This window comes from Kwoniella shandongensis, chromosome 10 (assembly GCF_008629635.2).
Source record: "Kwoniella shandongensis chromosome 10, complete sequence".
Taxonomy (NCBI): domain Eukaryota; kingdom Fungi; phylum Basidiomycota; class Tremellomycetes; order Tremellales; family Cryptococcaceae; genus Kwoniella; species Kwoniella shandongensis.
The window spans coordinates 388,926-402,173 of NC_089296.1; the positions used below are offsets into that span (position 1 = coordinate 388,926).

General features: G+C 55.5%; 7 protein-coding genes across 7 annotated transcripts; 4 read left to right on the forward strand and 3 right to left on the reverse strand.

The window, feature by feature from the left end:
* Window positions 1–113: 113 nt before the first annotated feature.
* CI109_105555 (uncharacterized protein) lies at window positions 114–797 on the reverse strand (the record flags this gene model as incomplete). Its single annotated transcript, XM_032003449.1, has 4 exons — window positions 114–152; window positions 207–359; window positions 418–514; window positions 688–797. The coding sequence occupies 4 exons, from the start codon at window positions 795–797 to the stop codon at window positions 114–116; spliced, it is 399 nt and encodes a 132-aa protein (XP_031862307.1).
* A 253-nt stretch (window positions 798–1,050) lies between these two features.
* Window positions 1,051–4,159, reverse strand: CI109_105556 (uncharacterized protein; the record flags this gene model as incomplete). The annotated part of the gene is made up of 8 exons (XM_065967691.1): window positions 1,051–1,119; window positions 1,294–1,632; window positions 1,801–1,822; window positions 1,999–2,294; window positions 2,345–2,460; window positions 2,514–2,727; window positions 2,784–3,189; window positions 3,255–4,159. 8 exons carry the CDS (start codon window positions 4,157–4,159, stop codon window positions 1,051–1,053), a joined length of 2,367 nt encoding a protein of 788 aa, XP_065823763.1.
* Window positions 4,160–4,325: 166 nt separating this feature from the next.
* Window positions 4,326–5,686, forward strand: CI109_105557 (uncharacterized protein; the record flags this gene model as incomplete). The annotated part of the gene is made up of 4 exons (XM_065967692.1): window positions 4,326–4,460; window positions 4,597–5,074; window positions 5,158–5,375; window positions 5,549–5,686. The coding sequence occupies 4 exons, from the start codon at window positions 4,326–4,328 to the stop codon at window positions 5,684–5,686; spliced, it is 969 nt and encodes a 322-aa protein (XP_065823764.1).
* A 2,830-nt stretch (window positions 5,687–8,516) lies between these two features.
* On the forward strand, window positions 8,517–9,125 carry CI109_105558 (uncharacterized protein; the record flags this gene model as incomplete). The annotated part of the gene is made up of 1 exon (XM_032003453.2): window positions 8,517–9,125. One exon carries the CDS (start codon window positions 8,517–8,519, stop codon window positions 9,123–9,125), a length of 609 nt encoding a protein of 202 aa, XP_031862311.2.
* Window positions 9,126–9,228: 103 nt separating this feature from the next.
* On the forward strand, window positions 9,229–9,828 carry CI109_105559 (uncharacterized protein; the record flags this gene model as incomplete). Its single annotated transcript, XM_065967693.1, has 1 exon — window positions 9,229–9,828. One exon carries the CDS (start codon window positions 9,229–9,231, stop codon window positions 9,826–9,828), a length of 600 nt encoding a protein of 199 aa, XP_065823765.1.
* Window positions 9,829–9,871: 43 nt separating this feature from the next.
* On the reverse strand, window positions 9,872–11,738 carry CI109_105560 (uncharacterized protein; the record flags this gene model as incomplete). The annotated part of the gene is made up of 8 exons (XM_065967694.1): window positions 9,872–10,312; window positions 10,365–10,427; window positions 10,523–10,668; window positions 10,813–11,010; window positions 11,107–11,172; window positions 11,234–11,382; window positions 11,446–11,559; window positions 11,629–11,738. 8 exons carry the CDS (start codon window positions 11,736–11,738, stop codon window positions 9,872–9,874), a joined length of 1,287 nt encoding a protein of 428 aa, XP_065823766.1.
* Window positions 11,739–11,863: 125 nt separating this feature from the next.
* CI109_105561 (uncharacterized protein) lies at window positions 11,864–13,243 on the forward strand (the record flags this gene model as incomplete). The annotated part of the gene is made up of 5 exons (XM_065967695.1): window positions 11,864–12,037; window positions 12,093–12,321; window positions 12,436–12,532; window positions 12,762–12,831; window positions 12,890–13,243. The coding sequence occupies 5 exons, from the start codon at window positions 11,864–11,866 to the stop codon at window positions 13,241–13,243; spliced, it is 924 nt and encodes a 307-aa protein (XP_065823767.1).
* Between the last annotated feature and the right edge of the window lie 5 nt (window positions 13,244–13,248).

Here is a 13,248-nt window from a genome sequence, read left to right on the forward strand (position 1 = left end):
TCATTCCAGGTGTTAAGTTGTCACGTCAATGCACCAAGCCCCGCAGACCAGTCGAGCTTGATCGCCCGATCCGTGTAGAAGATTCTTTCATCTCATGCTATGTATGATCGTCCCTAAGCGAGCTTCTTGAAGATCTTGGGAGCGGCGCAGGGCTAATGGGGGGGTCGTATCAGCGATCGGACGGGGAGCTGAAGTGGTTTACTCACGTCAACACAGTGCAAAAGGTGGAAGAACTCCTCGACACAATCCTCTCCGGGGAAACCGTTACCGCCGTCGACCTTTGTCTGGCAGTGCTGGAGGTGGTGAAGATGCTCGGCGCAAGGACCTTGCTCACAGGCTTCTCGGATTGCGGGGGCGACCTGTGGAGGGATCGGCATATCATAAGTATCCTGCTTTCCACGACATAAGCACACTTACATCCTCGGGCTCCTCCTCCTCCTCTTCCTCCTCCTCCTCCTCGGGCTTCTCCTCCTCTTCCTCGGATTCTTCGGGTGCGGGAGCTTCGGCGTGGGCACTGGGGTAGGGTGGGATATCAGCTGATTGTTCAGCACTGCGATCCGCGAGCGAAAAACAACCGATCGCTTCGCTGTTTCCGTCACATTCCTCCGTCATCGCTTCCAGCCCTCCTCGATTCCTCCCGCACACAATCACCATCCTAGCTGCGATCTAGACCTCGCGGATACTTACGTAGGAACAAAGTATGACACAAACGAAGAGAAGAAGGAAGAGCTCTCCTCTTGTTGAGTGGCGACGGGGGAAGTTGATTGCTCGGTGGCGGGTGTGTTGTCGGCGGCCATTTTGTCGGGGATGTGTGGAGGGGTTAGGTGACAGAGAGTGAGGTGATAAGGAGTGTGGTGAAGAGAGATGCATGCAATGTGATTGAGTGAAACGAATCAATGCTGCTGCTCGACGGATGCCTCAACACCGGGGAATTCCGGAATTACTGATTGGCTCACAGCTCAGTGTGGCACAGACAGCTTACGTCAGCAACGATGCATGAAACAACATGTAGTATATATGCGATACAGAAGGCGATACAAGTGACAGTGCTCAGCACTCCGCGATAAGACTCTCGAGATCAGCGACGACGTCTGTCATGGTCGGTCGCTCGGCCGGGTCCTGATGCCACATTCTCTCCATCAGGTTGACCGGCTCGTCCCCCCAGTGTTTGCGAAGCCCAACAATGGAAGGGCGACGATGCTTGGTGCCGACCGCGTCGTAAATGTAGTGTTCGTTGTGACCCTCCCAGGGGTATTTCTACGGGTCAGCGAGTACAAGCGGACGTACACTCACCTTGTCGCCGATCCAGCCCGACATCATCTCCCAAAACACCATCGCGGCGGAGAAGACGTCCACTTTGTAGTCGTACCGAGGGGCAGGGTGCCACAGCTCCGGAGCTTGCCAGTTGACCGTCCCGACGAGACTACGAATCATCGATCGAGTTGAATTTTTCACCCTGGCCAAGCCAAAGTCGCCCACTTTGGCTTGACCTTGACGATTGATGAGGATGTTGGATGATTTGCAGTCGCGGTGGATGATGGATGGTTTTCGGGTGTGCAAGTATTCCAGACCGCGGGAGAGGTCGAGCATGAGACCGAGCAGGCGTTTGAGAGTTGGGCATGGGACGTTGCGCTGGGGGTCAGCGCGGGGGGGTGGAAGGGGTTACTCACGATATAGTCGAATAGATCGCCGTTCTCGCATAGCTCGCTGACGAGCATGCACGGGATCTGGGAGGAATCTTCGGGGATGCATATTCCTCTCTGCGGGGTTAGCTCGGGGTTGGTTTGGGTGGGTACTCACGAATTTGACAATGTTTGGGTGACTGAACTCGGCGAGGAGTTTGAGTTCCCGTATGTCCACTGGAGGTCAGCGCGGTTATGGTACGAAAGACTTACTCTCGCTGAGATGACCTCGGAACTCGGAGATGGCCACTTTGCGACCGCGAAGTTTGCCCACGAACACGCTGAGGTCAGCGGAGTCAGGAGGGGTTGGACTTACTCTTTGAAGCCGCCACTGCCGATCTTTTCCAGTTTCACCAGTTGGTGTGGCTTGATCATGGAGTCTTCCAAGCCTAGTTCTGAGAGGTCTAGGTTGAGCTCGGCTTCTGAGCCGATGGGTCGTGATTCGCCGGAGTGAGCGGGGGTGGCAGGGTCTGTCGCGTGGATGTGGTCGCGCAGGAGGACTGGTGTGGGTTTCCCTGGGTGGTGGCCGGCAGAACCGATGGCGTGGATGATTCTCGGAGAGGAGGTGGGTCTAGCCGTCGCTTGGGACGAGGGTTTGGATCGGGAGGTTTTCTGCTCGTCGCGCTGGCAGTGTTAGCGGGGGAGAGGGGGGTGGTACGTACCCATTCAATCAGCGCTTTGGCTAGTTGGGGTTTGGTGCCGCCCACTTCGATTCCTCGGATCTCGCACATTTGGACGAGTTCGTCACGGAGCATCCGCGTAAGGGAGGAGCCCGTGGCTCCGGATAGGTCGATTTCTAGGGTCAGCTGAGAAGATGAGGTATAAACTCACCCGCATCAAACGTGTCGTCGTCGGTTTCTTCCTCGTCCTCCTCATCCTCGTTCTCGTCCACTTCCATGTCAGGATCGTCCATCGCTTCTTGCCGCAGTCGCTTTCGCCGACTTTGCATGACGCCAAAGGCTTTGCCAGAGCGAGTGGTGTGAGGTGCAGGAGTGACAGTTTCGTCGGGGGACTCGACGCGAGGGGGGGTGGAAGTGGATTTGAGCTGGGATCGGGTGAGTGGGCCGGAGCGAGGTGCGTCTGTCGTCAGTCTAAGGTCACGCGGGGTTGCTCACCTTCTATGTCCATCGTGGTGTCGCTTTCGCCGCCTTGCAACGCTTCGATCGCTCTGCTCTTCGCTCCGCGGGTAGGTAGGGTTCGGGCGGGTTTGGAGCTGGTCATGGAGATGTCGGAATCGATGTCCCTGGTTCTGAGTCGCCTTGGGGAGTCCGGGTCGGTTTCCTGCGCATCCTCGTCGTCCGCGTCTACCTCGCTGGATTGTTCTTTGACAAAGCTGGGTCTGTTGCGGGGACGGAGGCGTTGGACCAGAGGTGTGGCCTCGTCAGAGTCGGAGGACTTGGCTTGGGTCGGTCGGAGGTGATGCGGTCGGCGGGCGGGTGGGTCGGAGGAGGTGGATCGGTCAGTGGTGGTGTAGGAGGAAAGGGTGGAAGAGCGGCGAGTCCGGCGACTGGATGTCAGCGGAGAACGGGTTGAATTGACTTACTTGATAAGACCCTTTGCAGGGCTCTTCACGTCGTCACCAAAACGCGCCTTTCGGTTGTCCTCGCCCATGCTCTTGCTTCGGTTTCGGAAGCGGCGGTGGTCTCTGGTGCGTCGGGGTGCGGTGCGGACGATCGTCGTCTCGGCGACGCGGACTCTTGATCGAGTGCGGGGTATCGCTTTGGGTGTGGTGTCGGGCGGGTGGTTGGACGAGGATGCGGAGGGCTGGGATGATGACCTCGAGCCCGACTTCGGCGAGGGTAGCGGGGATATGAGTCGGTCGGGGCGGCGCTGACGAGGTCAGCAAGGAACGAAGCAGTATGGCTTACCGCTGCGATCAATCCATCAACCAGCTCCTTCTTCCCCAGCTCGTCTACATGCTCGTCGTCGGAGTCTTCCACCGCTTCGTCATCGTCCAAGGTCCACATCCCGGCGACCTTCCATAGTCGTATCAGTTCGGCTTTCCGTAATCGGTGGAGGGCGTACGCCGGCGCCGCGTCGATGAGGTGTTGGTCGCCTGATGTCAGCGAGAGGTTTGAAACGGGGTACTCACTTTCCGCTATAAACTCTGGCTCCTCCTCCCCCTCGTCAATCCAACTGGAGTCGCCATCGGAGCCGTTTGCAAGGCGTGACCGCTTTCGCTTTCGAGGGCTGGATGAATCGTCGCGGTCGTCAAACACGTCTTCTACTTGTCTGCCTTTGCCTTTACGGTGTTTGCTGGGTCTGCGAGGCTCGGAGGGGTGTCGGCTGCTCTCCGCGGGGTACTCGTCCGAGGACGAGGTGTCGTGACGGTTGAGGAGGAGGGTGGTTGAGCCGAGCCGGCGGCGTTTAGGGGGATGACGTCCGTTCAGGAGGGAGTGTTTCGTGATCAAGGGGGACGCGGTTTTCCTCGGCGAGCTGACAAAGTGTTGCGAGCGCGTCCGGACGATGTGGTGCATGGTGTTACGTGGTGTTCATGGTGATAGTGTAAAGAAACAGAGAGTAAAAGTCGAAGTTGACGGTTGGATGAATGCCGAACCGGGAGTATTTTCACGTGCGTTTTATGACGCGGGGTGATATCTTCTCTTTCAACATTGTTCCTACAACTCTTTACAACAACGCAAGATGCCAGCAAACGCCCCGATTCCAGGACGGTTCGAGGAGGATCCTCGAGTGCATTTTGATAAGACCGCGGGGAAGTGGCAATATGAGGATGATGATGGGGAGTACGAGTGGACAGGGCAAGCTTGGGTTCCTTTGGTGAGTGTGGGGGGGGGTGGAAACGTCGCTGACGTTTAGGTGGATGAGGAGTTGTGGAAGGCTCAACAAGCGGCATACTCGGTGGCAGGAGTGGATGAGAATGTGAGTGGGGGTGTGAGGGTTGAGCTGATGACAGACCCCTGCGAACGCCGTGATTGCGAGGGAGGAGAGACGGAACAAGAAGCGGAAGAAGGATGAGAAGGATTATACGTCGAATACGGCGGCGGTGGCGGGAGCGGGGGCGGCGGTGGCGGGGGCGGGGGCGGCGGTGACGAAACCGGCTACAGCTGCGAAGAAGACCGCGGTGTGGGTGACGAATCTGCCGCCGAACACGACGGTGCCGCTGCTCGCGGGGGTGTTCTCCAAGGCGGGAGTGCTGCTCATTGACGACGAAGGGCAGCCAAGGATCAAGTTGTATCACGACGACGAGGGGAAGTTTAAGGGTGAAGCTTTGGTCATGTACTTTAAGGAAGGCAGTGTGGATCTGGCTATTACACTGCTGGACGATACGGAGTTGGAATTGGGCGCGGGATATGGGAATATCAGGGTGAGAGTGGCGGAGTATGAGAAGGGGCAGGGTGAGAAGAAGGAGGAGGGGGAGAAGAAGAAGCTTAGTGGGGAGCAGAAGCATAAAATGAGCAAGAGGATCAAGACGATGCAAAGGTGGGTGCGGGGGGGGAGAGAGCGTAGCTGACAGGTAGTAAAATCACTTGGCATTCGGACGACGAGGAGGATCCTGCGGCGCCGTTAGGGGGCGCGCCGTTGGCTAACCGTTTCAACCGTGTGGTCGTGCTCAAGGGGATGTTCTTGCCAGAGGATTTGGAGAGGGATCCGGGGTTGCTGCTGGAGTTGAAAGAGGAGGTTAGGGAGGAGGCGGAGTCACTGGGGCAGGTCACCTCGGTGGTGTTGTATGATGTGAGTGGGGGGTTAAAAGACGTAACTGACGTGTGTAGAAAGAGGAGGATGGGGTCATGACGATCAAGTTTAAGGATTCGGTCGCGGCGTTGGCTTGTGTCAAGAAGATGAACAATAGGTTCTTTGACGGGAGAAGGGTGAGTGGGGGACGAGGGGGTTAGGGCTAACGGCAGATCTACGCGGGGTTGTACACGGGGAAGGAAAGGTTTAAAAAGTCTGGTGGGATTAAAGAGTTTGGTGATGATGAGGAGGGAGAGGAGAAGGAGAGGCTGGATAACTTTGCTCAGTGGTTGGTGGACGGCGAGGAGTAGTTAATGCATATTATGTAGATTTGAGAATGTCTTCCACTCGCTTCACCTTGCCAGCATTTCCTCCAGAGGTGATGTCTCGGTCGGTTCGTGTGCCGATGCGGATGTCGGTCTGAGGTTAGCGGGGTTTTGACAGGGGTGGACTCACAGCTATTCTAGGGGTTCCCATGGCGTGCACCGCGGCGTGACACTCGCCGATCACCTGGGGTTAGCGGGGCTCATGACGGGTAGACTCACTCGCATCACATCGTCCCATGGTCCTTCGAGGTTGGTCCCGTACCCGTGGAGCTGGGGGGTTAGCGGGGTCAAGAGGGGGGTTACTCACCTTGAATTCGAGACCGGACTTTTCAAGCACTCGTTGCACCTCGGCAATTTGAGGCGCGACGGAGGGTTGAGGGAGGCCAACGGGGATGAGGCAGACTGCGGTCAGCGTGGCGGGGTGCAGTGGACTCACAATCAGCAACAGCGTAGAGCGAGGTGGACATTTTGTGTGGTGTGAAGACGGAGATGGAAGATATCGGTTCAAGAAGTAGTCGTTCAAGAAGTAGTCGCGGGGACCCAGCGGTTATCGGCGCCGCGCGGAGTATGCGGGCTCACCGTTCGTCGATGGTCCGGTAATCCCACGAGAGCTCCGTCGCTCCTCGATCCGGACCCCGTGGTCACCCGTCGAGCATGCTCTCCCGTATCTCGCGCGGACTGGTCAGCGCCACCTTGCATATCACCGTAGTGCGCACCGACGCATGCAGACGGGCAATACCACTGTAGCGGTTTGATCCCGGCGTCAATCATCCCCCTATGATATGCTCTCGCCATTATAAACCCCCTTATGATACGCCCAACAGCCTTCGCCATTTCGCACGCCTTATATACTCCCCCCATATTCACCTTATATGACCCCCCTATAATATGCGGTGTCCTTTTATTTCCTTTACATTTATGTACCTGCCTTTTTGGGAAGTCACCTCGCGCATCCCTCCATTCGGACATCGTTCTGACTCCGTGAATCCGATCATACAGACCGTATCGTCCATCCGATCAATGCATGTACATATCGACAGGGCATACTTGGGTTCAAAGTATGCATGCGTCTGCGTGGCTGTCGTCAAAACAGCTTGCATTGACCGCTGCAACACGCCGCGAGATAGTCTGCAGCTGTACTCACAATGCATCATCGGCAATGCCAGAAACAATTCGCTTCCGCCCGCCTTAACTGTACGCTCAATGGTTATTTAAATGATCCTCCTCTATACGGCGTCTATGCACAAGCACATTTGCTTCCGTACCCCCTTAAATAGCCCCCCTTTATATTGCGATGAGTGAACGGTTTGCTTCCGTACACCCTTTAAATAGCCCCCCTGTAATATGCGGTGTCCTTTTAATCGCTTTACATTTATGTACCTTCCTCTTTTGGACAAGTCTGACTTTGCGGTCAGCTCCGCCGTCGTGTCAAAGTAGGCGGTTGGAGACAACAACCCGTCGTAGTCGCTTTGACTGCATGTGAAATGTGCTACGGTAATGCATGATACGCATGAGCTGACCTGATAGCATAGCGGAAGGATTCGATCGTCGGTATCTGTGGTCATGATTCACACTCGTACTTGACAACTAAGGAGATACATAAATCGGGAGGTAAAACGACAATCACGACCCTGCACTGGCGATACCTAGAGAGCGGTTCAAGGTGGATAAATGTATAAGCCCAAAGATTGGACGTCATTTTAGCCGCTAATGCATACAGGCATATGGTGAGCGACTGCACGATCGTTACCACTTAATACGTGCATATGGACGTGCATCGGTATATCTACGAGGTTAGGCACTCACGCTGGGATGCAATGCAATTTCCCGAACAGGCAGGTACATAAATGTAAAGGTATTAAAAGGACACCGCGTATTACAGGGGGGTCGTTTAAGGGAGCGGAGTGGTTGACGAAGTCCGCGGCAGAGAGATGCAGGTGGAGGTTGACCATTGCACCGCACCGTAAGAGTCAATCCACGGTGATTCAACATGCATCGACTAGTATGCGTGCTGCTGCCTGAACAGAGGTGTACCTGATGCATTTGCGCATGCATATGACAGATGCACCCTTGTAGATTGTTACATCAGATCAATGCTCGCCTCCGCGGGTGGGATGTGCGTCGCATTGCCCAAAGAGGCAGGTACATAAATGTAAAGCAAATAAAAGGACACCGCACATTATAGGGGGGTTTTTTAAAGCGGAGTGGCGGGGAAGTCCGCCGAGCGGGGATCGCCACCAACGCATGGTAACGGGTTAGGTATTCACTGGGCGACTGAGACAGCTCATGCATATGTTTACCATAGTCACAATGTGCTCACATGCCATGCACGATCGGAGTTGCACATTGCATAACATGGTAATGGAGTGAAATGTGTCTCCCTCTACGCTGGCAACTTCTCAAAAGGGCAGGTACATAAATGTCAAGCTTTTAAGAGGACACCGCAAAATAAAGGGGGATCATTCAAGGTCGGTGGAGGTAGACGGAAGCATTTACCCAACGTGGTATGCGTGATTGCTCCTCTGACTGCTAATGCATGCATATGCGTGGGTGAGCCAGAACGATATGTATACACATAATGTCATACAAGTGGCTGTCTCGACGTATGCACCAACGAGAGAACGTGGTGATAGAATGCATAACGATTCCCTAAATAGGCAGGTACACCGTGGAAGACACTGCACCTGATTACCGGTGGAGGGCGGAAGCAATTGACGCGTATGATCGCTGCAACCAACGCTGCTGCTTTCGATAACCTCAATTGCTAAACACAACACTCACGAGTACAGCTCACCACTTCCAACCCCACGCCACTATGCCGCCAAAAGGAAAGAAGACCAAAGCCGAGGAAGCGCTCGACTTCCTGTCCAACCTCGACAACCTTGACACTCCCGAAGCCCCCCCCGCGCCTGACCCCCCCGCACCAGTCACCGAACCCACGCCTCGCGCATCCACCGACAGCAGTCGGAAATCCCTCTCTGCGTCACGAGAACTCCCCGCTGCGACTGCACCCCCAGCGGACGACGAAGCTGCCTCCGCGTTAGCCTTCCTCGAAGCGCAGATCAATCAAAAACGCGCGCCATTGAGCAAACCCCTCTCCACACCACGCTCAGAAACACCTCAACCCGCACCTCCCCCTGAACCCGCCCCTACCTCCCCTCCAACCACCACCTGGGGCGTGTCCTCCCTGTGGTCCTCCGCAACATCCGCACTGCAATCCGCACAACGAGTAGCCGACGAACAGTACCAAAAAGTCCGCACAGAAGGTGTCATCGGTGTCCAAGGCCAGCTCGAACAACTCGGCGTGAAAGGCGTTCCCGACCTCAATAAACTTCGCAAAGGAGCCGAAGAACGACTCGGCGGGATTGTCAAAGGGGTTGATCTAGAGAAGCTTCGTAAGTTCCCCCCAATCTATCCCCGCTAACCCCCCAGGCCACGCCACCCAATCCACCCTCACATCCATCCTCGACACTGTCGCCCCACCCATCTCCGCGCACGAAACCCTCGAGCTATGGCTCACCCACCCGATGATCGGCTACGCCGGTGTTGAAGGAGTCATCTACCGCGCCTGGACACGCATCCTGGAACAAACCGAATCCGGCGAACTCATCATCGTCTGGTCACCGCCTGAAACCACCCCCACCAACTCCACCGACCGCAGCATCAACCCCGTGGACGGCTGGGAAACTGCCCACGCCAACTCGGTGAAAGAAATCACCGACGTCAAAGCTCGTGAAGACACCAACCCCCAAGGCCGAACTCGCGCCGCCAATCCATCCGTCCCTGTCACTACCGTTCCCATCTTCCTCCACCTCCAACCCCTCCTGGCGCCCCTCCCTATCCCCGAACCCCCCATCCTCCTCTCCTCCACGTCGACACCCCCAACACCCCCCAAACACCTCTACTTCTTGCTCACCCTACAAGACCCGCAACACTCCCTTCGCTTCGCCACGGTGACCCAACCCTCCCCCTCCGACTGGATGGACGTGGAGTACGAGCAGAGTGAATGGGTCGAAGAGAGGCTCGTCGAGGTCATCAGAACAGCAGTGGAGATAATCGCACAAGATGTAAGTTCCATGTCCAAAATTACGCTGACAACTAGTACGTCGCCACACGAATGGGCCTGAAGCCCTCTCCCGCGCCAGTATCAGAACCTCAGTAATGCATGCTTTAAAAATCCCCTAGATCCAAATCAATCGTCCTCGCGACGTATTGCTGCGGCGTCTCGCCCTTCTTCAATCCTGACGCAGGGGGAACCACCGGCTCAACCACCGGCTCTGAAACCACTCCCTTAGCCTTGATAATCGCCTCCTCTGCCTTCTTCCTTGCCAATGCCGCAGTGTGCGCCTTGATCATCGACTCTTTCGTCTTCTTCTTGTTATTCTCATTAATCCTCTGAATCCTCAAATCATAATCATCCTCCGCTTCTCCACCCCCCACCAACTGCCCGGTGACAGGATCCCCTCCCAGCTTGACAATCTCCGAATTGAGCCTATCCACCGTAGCCTGATCGTTTCGTCTCTGAGCGAGATCACGCGTGTTGATCAACTGCTGAATCTTCAAATGCGCGGAACGGTTAAAGTTCGAGTCGCGAGCTTGTCTTGATGTGATCTGACGGTTGATCTCGACCTACTTATCAGCCACGTCGCCATTCCTCACTCACATCAGACATCGGTCGATCCCTCAACGCCTTGATCTCCTCATGCTTCTTCTTCAACTCTGAACGCTTCGGCGCTTTCACACCATCCGCTTGGTTGGTCATCGTAAACCTAGTAAACTCTTTCTTCTCGGGTCAGCGAACCCCTCCACCCTCTCACTCACCTCTTCGAAATCGCCATTTGACACATCGGCAATCCTAAACAGCCTCGTCGCTTTGCCATATTGACATAGCAAACCCCTACCATCCCTCACATTCCTCCCTTTATACTCAATCGAGTACGAGCCGAACCTCTCCGACGTGTCGACGCCTTTCCGTCAGCAGAGTCCATTGTCCATAACCCACTTGTAATCCTATGTATCCTATACTTTGGCCTGCCCAGCTCGTCCGGCTCCGCCGCCATAAGCCTGACATATGACCCTGCTTGTTAGCCCGGCTTGCCTCTTTGACTCACCTGTGACCACCCCCTCAAACCCATCCCTGTACATGATATCCACCAGTTCGTACCTGCTCAACCTCGCCGAGTTCAACTCCTGCCTGTTCGCTGGGACCCCGTCCAAATCCGTCGACTCCTTCTTCGGCGAGGCGACCTTTCTCTCTGGCGAGTAGCGCTCAGGCGATCGTCGGTACGAATGTGAAATCTCCCCGTCCTCTGTCGAATTATCCGACACCGGCGATGCAGACCTCGGTCGACGATGTTCCCTCCTCGCAGCCTAAAGGTCAGCTCAATCTTCAACCGCCCACTCACCCTTCTCTGAGCGCGCTCGTCCTTTGCCTTTCGCTTGTTCTTCAAATCGTTCATCGCTCTCGACGCCTCTTTCGTGACGCTCGTGTGTTTGCCTGGGGTCAGCTCTGTCCCCCACACGTGCACTTACGTCTCTTGCGCGACGGCTCATCATCATCCTCATCCCCCTGCAGCGTTTGAAACATCGCATCGAGCGCTTGACTATCTTTAAACTTTTGCATCTCTTCGAGCCGCCCGGCGAGGATGTTTTCACGTTCAATCTCGGGAAGTGCTTCGAGTCTGCAGGTGAGCTAGCGCTATCGTACACCCACTCACGCTTCACGATCATCCTCGTCCACATACTTCCCCTCCAGGGGATACGGATTCCTCACTGGTCCTCTGGCTTTAGACGACCCCGGCTCATCATCGTCCGAGTCGAGATCCATATCCGCCTCGCCATCGTCGTCCGAGTCCATGCTAGTGAGTGTCAGTACCGGTCTGCCATTCATGACCTCGCACTTCAGCCCTCTACAACTTCACACTCACAACGCCTTGCTCTTCTTCTTCTTGTCACTGGAATTATGCCTCTTCTTGGACGGTCGACGGGTCGGGTCGTCCTCTGCCAACCCTAGAAGCTCATTTTCGAGGTCCGACATGTTGTACGATTTATACAAATAAGAGTTATGTTGAAACACAAAGTTCGAATTGTGATTTACGAGCGAATCCGCGTCGGATTTATTTGGTTGCACTTTCACCTTTACCATTCATACCGTCACACACCATGATCCTCCGACACTTATGCTCTGCGCTTGCACTGCTCCTCCCCCTCACCCTCGCTCTATCCCACGCCGAGCTCCAACCTCAAATATCCCAACTATTCAACACCACTTCCGATGGACACACCAACAACTGGGCCGTCCTAGTATGCTCCTCCCGGTACTGGTTCAACTACCGTGTATGTCTGTCATCCGTTGTCTCGCTCACACCGTCGTCTCGCTAACACCCCCCAGCACATGGCGAACACCCTCGCCATGTACCGCACGCTCAAACGACTAGGTTTACCCGACTCCAACATCATCTTGATGCTGGCCGATGACGTCGCATGCAACGCTCGGAACGCCTTCCCTGCGACAGTCTATGCCAACTCGGGAAGACAGATGGATCTGTATGGCGATGGGATTGAGGTGGATTACAGAGGTTACGAAGTCACCGTGGAAAGCTTCCTCCGACTCTTAACAGGTAAGTCTTGCTCTTCAGCCCCATGCTGATGTCTAGGCCGGCACGCCGCGACCACGCCCCGCTCCAAACGCCTGCTCAGCGATGCCAGCTCCAACGTCTTCGTCTATATGACAGGACACGGCGGCAACGAATTCCTCAAGTTCCAAGACAACGAAGAGGTCTCAGCGTACGACGTGGCCGACGCCATCGAGCAAATGTACGAGAAGCGGCGGTAAGTCAACTATCGCGGTGCGCGCTGACCCGTAGATACAACAAACTCCTCTACGTGATAGACACCTGCCAAGCGAACACGATGTACTCTAAATTCTACTCCCCCGAGGTGATATCGACCGGGTCATCTGGCCTCGGCGAGAATTCATATTCCGTGAGTTAGCAAATGTGTCAACGCTGACCCTTTAGCACCACAACGACCTCGATATCGGCGTCGCGGTCATCGACAGCTTCACGCACAACATCTTACAATACCTCGAGACGCTCGGCAAATCCTCCAAAGCGAGCTTGCAGGAATTTGTAAGTTGGCTATACATTACCACGCTGATATCAGTTCAACACGTACGACCCGGCGAAGATCGCCTCCCACCCCGGGATATCCACCTCGCTCAGCTCGGTCCCACCAGATGACATCCTGGTGACAGACTTTTTCGGCGCCGTGGCCAGCGTCGAAGTACTCCCGAGAGACGCAGAGTTGCCCCTGTCGGCCCGCCAAGCAGACAGTTGGGAAGTGGCCTCTGGACGGTCACGGGGGATAGAGGGCAACACACTCTCCGAGCCACCTGTCCAGGTGAAGCACGCCGGAGGCTGGAAACGACCGCTGGAGGAGAAAGAGGAGTACTGGAAATGGGTGCCATCCCACCTGATCCTCGGCGCCGCGTTCATCGCGCTGTACATCTCCCTTGGCGACAAGATAGAGCAGATAGAATAATGTTG